At 36.2% G+C, this 14,074-nt stretch overlaps 1 protein-coding gene across 7 annotated transcripts in view; it reads right to left on the reverse strand.

The window, feature by feature from the left end:
* USH2A (usherin) overlaps positions 1-14,074 on the reverse strand; it is a 370,627-nt gene that overhangs the window by 351,025 nt on the left and 5,528 nt on the right. For all 7 annotated transcript variants that reach the window (XR_015283723.1, XR_015283719.1, XR_015283720.1 and 4 more), the window contains exon 3: positions 12,783-12,948. Coding sequence is in view for 3 of the 7 variants with exons in the window: in XM_086878670.1 (XP_086734796.1) it covers positions 12,783-12,948 (166 nt within the window). In the remaining 4 variants the exon portion in view is untranslated. The remainder of the gene's footprint in view (positions 1-12,782; positions 12,949-14,074) is intronic.

The following is a 14,074-nucleotide window of genomic DNA, read 5'->3' on the forward strand; positions in this document are numbered from 1 at the left end:
AGTGTTTCCTACTGCAGATGTAGTATCATCCCTCAGCAATATTGTTACATCTCTTTCAGCTTAATATTAGCTCACAGAGTTTCAGTGAAGGGAATCTTGGCATTTTAAATCCCCCTTCATTTTCCTGGTTGTCTCTCTTATTCCAATAATATCTTTCTTATCCTTGAAAACATGTCACTCCCATTCAGCAGTCTTATTACATATGCTCCTAGCATTTGTATAAAAGATATTTAGCTTTTCTCTTTGCCCTCCTTTACTTTTCTTTTTCACTATCTCCTACAATGTTAATCCCTTCTCAGTGGGAAATGGTTTTCCTTCAATTCAAGTCTTTCTTTTCGTGCATAGATCCACTAGTTCAGCTTGAATTCCCTGAAGAACAACATAAATTAAAAAAAAAAAAAAAAAGGAGGGGGGGCAAGATGTAAGGGGAAAGGAACCCTGGAATGCTCCCGAAACAATTCACTCTGCTCAAGAATAAGCCATTTATTAATATAAATTTTACCCTAAAAAGACAAATCAAAAAGCCACTGGAATGCAGACTGATCCATAAGGCAGTTTACAAGCTTAAGAAAAACTAATAGCTATTTCATAAACAAAGCCTTCAAGATGCAAAGATGCAAGTGACAGCAAACAGAAGGATCCAAAATAAGAAACATACAAGTTGCTCATTTTTTATATGGGGTAATTTTAGTACTGTATTAAAAACTGAATGATGTAACCCATGCTCAATTATCTGATAAACCATGCTAGAGACAAAGAAAGATCAGTGTGAGAAGAGACTGTTTTTGAAACGGTCTGTATTTTTAAAGAATCGGTATTTTAAAAAGTAAACACTGCTTTACAATCAACATTGAATTAGAGATAAGTGATCCTTTTGCACAGAATAATCATTCCAATTTTAGATTGGCAATTTTCACTTAATCTTTTGTTGACCAGTATTTTCAAAGTATTTCAATAGTATGAAGCAGTATTAAAATGGTTAATTACAGCTAGGGCACCTTCTATCCCAGCCAGCCCTGCACCAATATCCTTTATTGCCAGTGTCAGTAGAGTTGTATGAACCTCTAACTGATGCCTCAGGACAGAACAAACACATTGGGGCAGGGAATGGCAGAGAGAAGCCAAGAGTGCAAAACTGCAAATACAGATTCTGTTAAAACAAAAGGAATTAACAAATAAGCTTTACTACAAATACTATTTGAACCATTGATCAAACTCCATTCTTTTTACATGGAAAGCTTTAACAAGTGACACCTGTGCTGTAAATGAGTTCCAAACAAAAATACATGAGAGGATCCTCATCGCCAGATCTGAAAATGCATGAAGAACAATTGCCTTCTTGATGCATAATGATTCTATTTTCCCCAAATCACAGAAGAAATCATATCCAACATTCAATGATCACTACAGTAACATGAAAGGCAACAAATATTAAGGATTCAACAAGCTGATTTTTAGTAGCTAAAACAGTTACACAGACTTGCTACAATTAATTGAAGCAAAAGGTCATAAAGTACATTTTAGATAATCTCATAACAATGCATATTTTCTCTCTGCCCCCTCCATTTAAAATACAGCAAAACCACTGATTCAGAATTTTCAGGAACTACTTGTAATCATGTTAATTAGGGATGAGATGTGGATGTCAAATAAAATGTCCCTTCTGAATAAAGTCTTCTGCTTCACTAGTCAAAGAATAAGCAGATACCTGCACAAATGAGGGGAGCTGTTACTAATATACAATTATTAACCTTTTATGACACTATCAGCTGCATATTAAATTCTAGTCTTTTAAACTGATTATATCTGAAGATTTTGCACCATTTTACACTGCTCGGTACTATGACTCCTAAGTCATTCCCAAATTTAATGCAAGCATACACTGGTTGTACAAAACAGAGCTGAACAGCTCTGCTGGGACTGAAAAGTTGAAAATCCCTTCCTCTGTCTTTTTTGGGGGATGATTTACATAAGAAGAAAGCAATTATTCTTGCCCTCTGAATGCCTTCACACAAAAAGTTCCATGTATCCAGTTAAGGGATTTTTGCAAATAATGTCTCATCTCTTCTTTCAGGGCTTAGTTTCTTTTCATGGTCAAGGAGCCACAAAAGTCTGTCTTTGATTCTTTTCATATTCCTCCCCACAACCTTACTTCAGGCCTTTCCCTCCTCCTCTGTGCCCTGCTTTCTTCCATCCATCACAAAGTCCTTTAGAAATGGTCTTTCAACTACTCATTTGTATTGTAACTCTCCAACACTCTTCTTGATGGCAATTCACTATAAGCTTCAATTTTCATTTCCTTATAATAACTGCTTTCTTCCAGTTACTAAGCATCTTAGGAGCCAAGCTTTGCCACAGATCCAAACTGTGCTGTTAACTGCACACAGACCAAAACAGACTTTGGAGGACAGTGTTTTGTTAGCTTATTGTCAGTAGTTTACTTATGGAAAAAGTTTAATGAAATCGTTTATACAGCAGCTCCCTCAACTACATTTTGCTAGAGATGGGCCAGGAGATGACCAGAGGAGGCTACTTATAAAGTTCACAGTGATGTTCTGAGCACTTTAGAGTACAGGCCACGAGTTAAGGCACAGAAAAACCAGGAAGATTACTGAACAGCACAGATGAGGACGCCAATAAACACAATTTAAGGAAAAGGATAAAGGCCCTTGAACCACAATTAAATGCACTCTGAAATTCAGTAGAGTGGCAGTGCAACCTGTTATGTAATAATTACCTGACTCACAGACAAGAAGTACATACATAAGGCACAAGTAAATAGTAACTAGAGAAGCTCAGAGACAACAGGCTTTTTCTTTGGACCAGTCCCGATTCCAAGAACCACACAAATCCCATGGGACATGGTTATCAAACTGGAAAGGCACATACCTCTGAGTACTGAGGATAAATCTTCAAGGGTGAGAATTTCAATATAAAGAAACAGAAGTTTGAAGCTCTGAAATGTCAAATTAGGAGCAATGTTGATGGTTTATTCTATGCTGCCACTGAATATCACATCATAATTTGCCTAGAGGTGCAATGAGGATTAACCTCCCAAGATAGATAGGCCACCTACAATCAATCAATAACATGGATACACCTAAACACCACTGGAAAGGAGAGAAGATAGAGAGGAAAATATTTTGGCTTTTATTTGGAAGGCAGAAGATAAAAAGCCAGTGCCATTCTTTGAAATGCTGCCAGTATCACAAAGGGTCAGACAAGCAAGGCTGCATGACTCTGCACACAAACAGTGCTTGGAAGAAGGGATTTAGGTCAACTCCAAATTGAAACCCTTTTCTAGAATAGATAGACTAAAGGAGGGTCAGCTGCTCCACCCAAATAAAGGTAGTTTATTTGTGTACAAGATGGGAAACAAACAAAAAGCTGGGGGAGAAAAATCAAGTATCTAAACCAGAAATGTCCCAAGCATGCACACAGACTGTAAATGATGACCAAATATATCTGTCTTTGAAATCTAAAGCCCAAAATGTTTCAACCTGAATGTCAGGCATTACACAGATCATACTGCTGAAAACGTCTTGCTATGCCTTAAAGACAGCTCAAATTTTGAAAACATAAATGAGCCAATTGTATCAAAACATATTACAGAACCTGGTAATCTGGCTCTTCTTAAAGGGCTTATTAAAAAAAAAAAATTAAAAAATTACCTTCAGATTCAATGGAAGATGAAAAAAGAAGCAGAAACAAAAAAAAAAAAAAAACCTCTGACCTATTTTCAATTAACCCTGCACAGAGCAAAGAACAATGCGGAAATTAAAGTTATAGACATGATACATTAAGAGGTCTGGGACCATTTATTCTGAGAATCCATCAAATCAAGTCTGTACTGGATGAATTGGCTGGAAAAGCACATGGGTTAATACTCCACTAGAAAAACCAACATGACTTTTGTGGAAGGAAATCAAGGTCCAGTTTGAATTCTTTGAAGATGTATGTGGATAAGAAGAACTGACCAATATAAGATGCTGGCTTTCTAGAAAGGTTTCACACTTGGGAGAGGTTCTCATTTCACACAGACAGTAATTTATCACTAACTTAAACAACTTCTGCTACCTAACATTTTGTACAGGCTTGAAAAGTGGTTAGTGAGGTGAAAAAAAGATGGGGTGAATACATGCAGACAATAAAAGTCAACGCTTACTTCAAAGGTACAAAGCATCTCAAAGTTGTTAAGGAGCAGGCAGTAAAGTAGCAGACTAAATGTTAACCACAAAATAGCAGACAAGAAAAATATTCTTGTCCATGTAAACACAACACTTAATTCTGAACAGTCACTGCTCCAAATGGTCTTGGAGTTACTATAGGGAGTCCCTCACTATTGAGCAAAAAGGAAACATTCCTTATTAGGAAAGAAATTAAAAATGAGCCCACAAAACTTTATTGTTTAGAAATATATGGTGCAAAGTGTCTGGGAGTGGAGCTCTGTCCCTTGCATCCTCAAATAACCCCAAAAGTTTCTGAAAAGATCAATGAGGATGAATAAAATGCAGAATGGCTTCAATATAAGGAGAAATCCAATTTATAAATTATTTTAATATGTGATAAAGTTCTATAATCAAAATATCAAAAAGCAAAAGCATGAGAATAATAAAGAGAAAGACTTGTCAGTGTCTGCACAACTCCAGGACTGGACCAATCGGGGGTTGTAGCATGAGAAATAAAAGGCACAAGTTCAACAACAGTTACCCAGAAAATAAAGACTTTAATAATGGAGCAAAAATAACAAAGGGGGTAAAAGCTGTATGCAGTATGGGGTGATCCTCAAAGACCAAACAATGGGGTAAACACAACAATATATAGAGTAGGGTTGAGGGTACAGGGTCCAATCATAAATGGAAGCTCAGAACATAATCAAATATGGAAACTATAACCAGCCAATCAGAAACAGGAACTAGAAACACAAACTTATACAGAATAACTTCATTTACACAATAACTCCCATGGTTCAACTCTTCTACCCTAATTTATGAAGATGTTTCCCACAGCCTAAGATTGATACCTCCAGAGTAATCAGTCAAGGTTGGCCCAATGTACATCCCAGATAGTTCCATTCTTACAGAAACTGGCAAAAGAAATTGGCAAAAAGAAATTGGCAAAAAGAAATTGGCAGACAGCAGACTTAAAACAAAGAACAATTTCACAGAGCCATAATTCCATATGAGGAACTCATTGCAATAAGAGTGCGATGCCAAAATATAAATTATATATGTTTATAATATGTATTAATATAATACGTTAATATAATAATATAATATATTATAATTATATATATTTTAATTACCTATAATTATATATATGCCAATTTGTAAATTTTAAGAAAAATAATTAGACTATTAAACTAAAAACAGGTCAGTTCATGACTATTCAAGAGTCTAGCTTAAGAAATTTTACAACTCACTGATTGTCAGAAAATAAGCCAGTGACACATCTAAAAGAAAGTTGTTCCTATTAATGTACTCCTCTTTCATACTCCAAGACAGGCTATCAAGACAGCTATCAAACAGACAGAGTCCTTAAATTATGCAAAAATTACAGCATTATTAGGCCAAGGCATTGGAATGAGATACATGGACAGGAGGAGTTCCTCCCTCTCTTCCACCCCAGAACTTTCTACTTTCCACACAAGCCGATAAGTTGTTCAGAGCCAGGAAATATTCTTTGCTTCCATGAGAAAATGATACATGGGAAGTCTTACAAGATTCCCCCTCTGGACTGCCACCAGCACACACAGATTTTGTTTTGTACAAGATCTACACATGTAATTTATGTCACCCTCCATTTGTTGCACACACAGATGTTAACACAAGCTGTAAGGCAGACTTCACACATAAATAATGGAGGTTGCACAAAGGACAACCTGAAAGTTTCACCTCCCATTTCTTGATCAGACTTCAGATTTAAGTCTGTCTTTAAGCTACAAAAACCCTGAACCAAATGCAGAAATTACTTTTAAAAAATAAATAAACAAAATCCCTAAACCAAACCAACAAACCCCAAAACAAATAAACAAACAAAAACCCCAGGGAAAAAAGCTCTTCTATTTCGTTTTACTCATGAAGTTTTTAGACTTATCAAAAAAGGTTTCAAGTATCTGGTGAAAACATTTACATAAAAACTTGCACTGCATAAGGAGGAAAGGACAATTGTTCAGTATTTGTGATTTATCTTTACCAGCAAAGATGCTGGAATCAGTTGCCTATTTTCTGCTCACATACTGTGCGTGCCAAGAACTACCTTCTGGAGGACCTTCTGCCCACACTGAAAATGGTGTGCTCTATATAGTCATACTCCACTGTACAACTTCAAGCTTGGTCTCCTCAAAAAGGAATCAAATTGAAGCATATCAGTAGGACTCTTCAGTAAAACAAGGCAAACCTGGATCAACAAGAACTCTTCCTGTATACAAAAGTGACAAAGTAGATGCACCCAGCAAGTCTCTTCTTAGCGCAGTATACCAATAGTTATAACAATTATAAAGAGACACTCCCAAACACTCATATTTTCTCCCTACACAACACAGGGGCACACAAAAGTACCCAAGATCTACAGGACAGTTAAAGTTTTGAGACTTGGGGAAAAGTAAGAAGATTCCATTAAGAATCATTCTTCATCTACTGTTTTTATTATCAAAAATACAATTTAATTGAATGCAACTTATTTTTGTATAAGGAAAGAAATAGCTGGCAAACCAAACTGACTATTGATGTTTTTCAAATCTTGAAACTCTCCAGACAAATAAGGCATAGCTTCTGCAAAACATTCTAAGACTACCTCCTCTCAGCACTGGCCATACAAAGGCTTCATTCTATTCCTACCATATGTAACAGAGTCTAGGCAGATTTCAGTGGTATTTGCAACTGCAATTGCAAAAAGCATTTGCAATTTCCAGAAGTGGAATCAAAATTACAATGACAAAACCAAAGGTATTTTTTGGCATTTTCTGAAATTAAAATCTCAGCCCAGGCAAAGTTCCTTGCCTTGTGTTCTGAGGCAGCTCTTAAACTGCAAATTGAAATGGGCAAATACATTCAAACTCATATTAAGGCAAAAAAAATAAGTAGTTTAAGAGACAGTGTGAGTAGAATTAATCATCTGGGAAATGCCCTGTTTTCTCAAGAAGCTGAAGTTATAACTGAGCTTTCAAATTTACACAGTCAGCATCCTAATACCAATAGAACAGGAGGAAAAGAGGCAAGAACCATAGTAGGACCTCTGGATGCAGGAAAAAACTAAAAGGTTTTACTGATACCAAAGAACACAGAGACAGCATGTCCAGTAGCAGTACCTGAATGGCCTGCAACAGTAGCAGAATAGATGCTGAAGAAGCTCCCTGCTCATTGTGTCTGTGAACATTCTTGAAACACACACTCAAATACGTGACAGATTGTAACTTGTGTTTTATTTCCACTGTCTGGCGGGAACAGAGCACCAGCCGTATGGATAGACTGTATCCTCACAAATATTTTCAACACGCAATTGCAATTAATAGTCAAGAAGCTCTCAAATGCAGAATTAATGCAAACTCTCCACTCCCTTCTTGGACCTGACAAACTACTCCTAATAGATAGTAAGCAATGACTTCAAAGAGGAGACCAAAGTGGTTTGTTAAATCAAAATGCTTTCTTGCTTTCTCATGTCCTTATTAAACTTAGGGACTATACAGCTTAGAACACCCTGTATTTACTAAGACATACACAGGGAGTGTATAGAATAAAGGTTTGCCTCCCTGCTTTTAAGTCTCAGGTTCTTTGCTTATAAAATAAACTGTAAAGTATTCAAAAACTTGCGCAGAAAATAAAATAATTTCACAAATTGAAAAGGACAAGTTTTCTCTTGATAGTCAAACAGTTATGATGTAAAGCGGTCTCATTAAATCATAAGTACTTTAACCTTTTCTTGAAAGAACTGAAAGATTTAAAGATTTATAAAGAAATTTTGCCTAAACTAGGAAATGACTCATATTTGACATGTATTGAAATGATAATGCTGATTTCAATAGGCACTCTAAGAGCATTTTCCTCCCAGGAGAGTAATTCAGTCACGGTTACCTCTCTGCATTTAGATTTTAAACTTACTTTCCAAAGCTTTTAATGTGCTATAGTCTGCCAAAACATGGCAGAGTTACATAGATATGATCAGGCAAAATAAAGGCTAGCAAAAAGACTATTTTTATAATTGCAGACACTAAATATGAAACAAAAACATCAATTTGACATGTTCTCAAAGAATCTCCTGTTTCAGCAGCTTCATCTGTATCTGCAAATTCATGTTTAAACTCCACTCTTCTTAATTGGTTAAATAAATTCTGAAGTATCAAAGGGAAAGACTCTTAACACTGAAACTGAAAAAGAAAACGCACAACAGTGCTGATGTTAATAAGTAGGATAAATCTGATATTGGTTTCACTTTGCAGAGATAATATGGTACACAATTGGCCTTAATTATGCTCAAATTTTTTCTTTAGAAGTTAAGATTTTAAGATGCCAATTTTTCTGAGGTTTCACTTCAGTGCATATCAGATTCTTTGAAGTTAAGGCTATGTATCTTTTACTCCACTGTGTACCTTCAGAGTTGTTGCTAATATATACCTAAAAATATACAGTGAAAAATATATACATTGAAAAATATCATTAAGTCAAGATCAAACACACAGAAGGACCCTAAAACTTTCAGAAGCTTGAAAGACTTGATCCTCACCAACTGAAAACAACTAGAACAATAGAAAAATTTGTAGAGGATTTTTAAGTTCACTACTTTGCATTTTGTAATAGCAATTTTATTTCATGCCAGTTCCCCTAGTCTTTTTGGTCATGCCATTCTTCCTGTAAGACATCTTACTGTTCCCCTTTCTGACTATATCTGTTACCAGCTGCTATGATAGGTATAATCTTAATATTTCTGCTAAGATCATTAACAAAAATGAAACACAAGGCTGGTCCAAAGACTAATTCTCAAGTAATTGAATTGGTTTTGTGCCTGCCCCCTCCCCAGGATTTTAAGTTCCTTTGAGCAGTATCTATTGCAACTCTCCTCATGAGCATTCCCTTTGACCCCACAACTTCTCATAGGTTGTCACATCAATGCTAAACTCAACTCCAGATAGAGGAAATCTGACACATTTACTTTGCCTGAAAATCAGCTTTCTCATCAAAAGAAAGCTAAGAGGTTAGACAGTGATGAGCTATCTATAGAAAATCCATGCTGCATTTTATCCCTTTTCATTTAGTTCCATATCTTTATTTATTTCTTCAAAGATCTTTTCTAATTCCTCATATGCCACTGCATCAAGACATAGGTCTTCATTGCCAAAATCCTTTTCATTCCTCTTGGTACATGTTTTGGCTGGGGTGGAGGTAAATTTTTTTACAACACCCTGTAGGGTGTTGTGTTTCAAATTTGGGGCTAAAACAGCATCAATAACACATTAGTATTTTAGTTATTGCTGAAGAGATCTTGCCCAATGTCTTGCCCTTCTCTTTTCACAGTTCAGCTTCTCATCTCACCTCAGCAGTAAGCCAGGGTTGGAGCAAGAAACTGGGAAGGGAGACAGCTGGGACAAAAAGATATTCCTTACTCTATAGCCTCATACTCAGCAATAAGAGCTAGGGCAGAAGAAGAAATGTGAGGAGATAGGAGTTTTACTTCCAAGGCAGCCTGCTGCTAAGAAATTGGCTGGCCAGAGGTCTGCTTGTGGGAGGTGATGAATGATTGCCTTTACATCATTTGCTCCCCTCACAGTCCCTTTCCTTCATGAGTTTTTCTCACTTTTGCTATTTCTGTTGTCTCCCATGTTCTACTGGCAGGGGTGAGGAGGGTCCAGGTGCTTGGCTGCTAGCTGGCATCAACATGACACCTTTCCTAAATAGAAGCATTATAGCTCCATCTCTGACTGGTAGCTTTGCATAGAATATCTCTTTGACAAAGGATTTTATGTGCCAGGTCTTCCAGAATTTTTGGACAAAGACCATCTGTTTGCAGCAGCATGTACACAATAAGCTTGCAAATTCATGTTTCTACTCTTTATGATCACTTTTGTTTCCATACATTAATTTCTGTTACCCTGATTGTTTTTTCTCTGTGACTCCTGAAAACAGAACCAAGGTATTTATTTATTCTGAGGACCTTACTCAAATCATCCTTTATCTCAAGCTCACCTTCACTGTACTCATGTCTTGCCTTCTTACACAAAAAAAATTGTAAGACTGTTTTATCATTTGACAGTCTAATTCATATCAATCATTTTATTGTTTTATTTCTATCCTACATAGCATTTTCCATGAATCTGTTTCTCCATTCCCCTGTGCTCACACACTCTGTCCTCTCTAACTGCAGGGGTACTTATTCACACAAATAAGCCCAGGCAGTACATACCTTTTTTTTTTTTTTCCTCTTTAAGGGCAGAAATTTCTCTTAATTATATTAATTTTTTAAAATCTCCAGGCTTTTTTTTCTTTCAATCTCCAGATTCCAAAGTCTGTCTTGTTTCATTAAAATAGTTGCATGTGTTCGTTCTCTTTGAAATCCAAAAGTGTACTTAGAGAACCAAAGAACTGCTTATTCTTCTTTTTCATCTGACTCTAGTTATGAATGCTCAACATTGTTCTTGAGACCTACACCTCTGATAATGCCCTCACCACTTAACAAAGCTGGTATACTCAGACTTTCTGCTTCAGCAACTATTCGATGAAGAAACCCTTCATGCAGAACACACAGGAATGTTTGGGCCCTGCTCTTGTTAGTAGAACTTAAATTTCCTAGCTATAAACTGGAAAATAAGTCTCTGCAATGACACAGTTCTTAGTAGTAGTTCCCTCTAAGAAATTACACATCTAAATACAAACCCAAGGATTTAAATTCCTAGATTACCTCAGCAGAATTAATTTACTAGCCTTCTCTTCCCCTAGAATTATTTTATTCCAAAGAAATTATTTTCAGTCTGTGCTATCCTTTCTTCTTTCCTTCCCTCTTATCATTTAATTACTATTGGGTGCTATTCCACCATTTAGCTTTCATTTTTATCATTCATGAATAGGCATATGCTCTTACACCTGAATTCCAAACATATCTGCCACCCCACCATATTTTTTCTCTCTCTAAATTCAGTTTCACATCTGTAACCAATACTTCACACTCCTTTGTCACGGTGTCTGTTGCCTAGCACCTGGGTGTATGAGACACTGACACTTCCAGATGGAAGTTACTTTCGCATATTTTTGTGTAGTCTTGCTCGTGTTGACATTGTCCATTTATGGAAAAAAAATGCTTTTGGTCCCCTGCTAAAAACAAACAAATAAACCTTTGCCTAAACCTTGATAGCCAGGCCAAAAGCTAAATGGATCAGCGTGTGGCCACTATCATCTTTAATGGCAAGCTGCATCCTACAACAGCACCAGGCACAGGAAGGTTCTACCCTGAGCTCCTTCAAAAAGACATTGAGTCTGCAGTTTCTTGAAGGATATAGAAGCTGTATTTCTTTACTCCTGCTATGAATTGAACAACTTTCTAGAGAGAAACAAAGGACCAAATTCCACAGGGTGCTTCACTTTTCTTTGTAACGCAGTTCAAGATCTGTGTGTGTATTTAACCAGCCCTTTCACTTTCACTTGGCCATGCCAGACTTTAGCAGCTTCTGAGGTACAAAATGTGGCTGACAGCAACAGCAGTAATATAGCACCCTTGGAGTGCTTGAAGTGTAAAGTTCATTAGTTCTACCTTAAGGTCACTCTTTTAATCCAACAGCCAAAATCTTATTCACACTACTATGCTGTTATCCTGGAAAAAAGAAAACTGAAAAAAAATCAAGATGTCGGCTTAGATACTTCTTACAAGTGACAAGATCAGCACTAAAAATCCAAATCACAGTCAATACCTTTTAGCAAGTTTTGAGAAAGCAACAAAACTGTTCTTGATTGTGCTGTAGACCAAATGAAATTTAATAGAACGCATAAAGGAAATGAAGGAAGGAAAAGATAAACATTTCAATACCTGATAATTGTGTTTTATAATTATTAGTTGAACTTGGCTCACAAATAGAATTTACTGGGGTGTCTGTTGGGAATTACAAGACATGCAAATAACTGAATTTTAATTTCTTCTGTGTTTGTTTACTGGTTTTTGTACATACAGTTTAAATTTTAACAAACTCAATTTTGCTTTATCCTCAGTGGATATTTGTACAATTATTAAAAAGTTATGTCAACAGAAGACTTTTAGAACACAGGGATTGTGCTCTAACAATTCTGAATCATATTCTTAAAATAAGAGATAGCAGCTCTGTAACTTACTAACTTGACTGATCCTGCACAAACTTACACATTTACTTATGTGCACTGTAAGAAATTTTTAAAATTAAATGGAACACAGCTCCATAAGGTAAGTACATTACAATACACAGATGAGAATGGCATTCCCTTCAACAGGAAATAACCTGAGACCAGAAACTAACTGGTAATGTTAGATATAAGTACCTAAGATATTATAAAGTATACGCTTTTCCTCACCTCACATCCTCATGTTCTTAAAGGTGAGAATTTTCAGTTTTGTACAGTCTGCTTGTTCAGAAGAATAGGCACAGCATTTCTTTCCACTGCTAAATTAGCAATTGCCTCAAAATGAGCTCCCAATTAAGATCCTTACCTACAAGACTCAAGAGTTATCACTGACATGCCCCAATTTATTCTTTCGTATTTATACAGTTATACCACTCTCACACAAATGTTGTATTTCAACAAATATTAAATGGTTTTTATTTTACTCACCTGCACACTAAGATGAATCCATTTCTTCACAAGAATTCTCCCCAGTGTCGCTACTTTTATTGGTGGCTGCAAACCATTTACTGTGCGATAATAAAACATGGTCTCTTTCTCAGAGATTGTGAGTTTGAACACAGTCTGCCCATCAATAGCCTTTTCTATCACACACCTTTGGAAATAACCAAGAAAAACAACATAAGGTCAGAGGCACACACATATACACATTCTTGCCAAGGTGCTATCCTGTAAAGTGATGCTAACCAGAATGTATTAAAATAAACATTAAAAATACAGCTCTTGAGAAGATGCTCAGTGACAGTGAAAGTCACAGGATGTACTAAGTGTAAAGAACTTCAGCAAAGATATTCTGTCTTGATCTGAGAGGTTTTTGGGTTGTCTTGGGGTTTTGGTAAGTTATTTTTTGTGTTTTGCTTTGTTTATTGAGTGCTTGCAACCCCTGCTCATTTGGGGGTGGAAGAGAGGTCCAGTTTGCCTCCTTTCTTGAAGGTTCCATAAGAGAAACCACAGTGACTGTGCTGGTCTCTGCCACTTTTCATACAAAGCTGTGCAACTTCGTACATCCTGTGGAGGCACTTTAATTTTCCTTAGTATAACAAGGCAAATGCAATATAACCACAAAAAGCAGTACAAATGACATGCATTTGTAATAAGTCTTCCATCTTTCCACCCAATCTGTCCAGGTAAGGCAGCCCTAACACCAGCTTACCCTACACTCTACTCTTTGCAGTGTATTTCTTTAACCTAAGAAACTAGAGCAAGGCAAGAAATATATCCAGACACTTAGTAAGAACCTTTTTTCCCCACAAAGAAATCACATCAATAGCAAATGCAACAATGTCATATAAGGTACAGAGAATACCATCCATAGCAACCTATTTTGCATTTTAAGCTGCTGAAATGTTTTTGCTAATCCAATCACCATGATGTCAAGAGTCCTGAGAAACCATAGCCTCCATATGATTGTGTAACAACTATGTATTTTATTCCAGCAATCATAAATACAAGAAAAAAATTATAAAGTTCTACCCTTCCCATTTGAGCTGTTTGAGAAATACAGTTCTCAATGTATTGACCCATGAAAAGTCAAATATTTTAACAGTTACACCAGACTAAATTAGTGCACTAAGTCACAAGAGAGAAGCATATAAAATTTGTATGAGATTAGTGTTTACTTACACATATTTCAGAGACAAAAAAAAAAAAAGCAGAAAACCCCTATCTGCTGATAAGTGTCTTCATCTACTCTGCATTTATAAAAGAAACCTATCAAAAAG

Source organism: Cyanistes caeruleus, chromosome 2 (assembly GCF_971803275.1).
Source record: "Cyanistes caeruleus chromosome 2, bCyaCae1.hap1.1, whole genome shotgun sequence".
NCBI lineage: Eukaryota > Metazoa > Chordata > Aves > Passeriformes > Paridae > Cyanistes > Cyanistes caeruleus.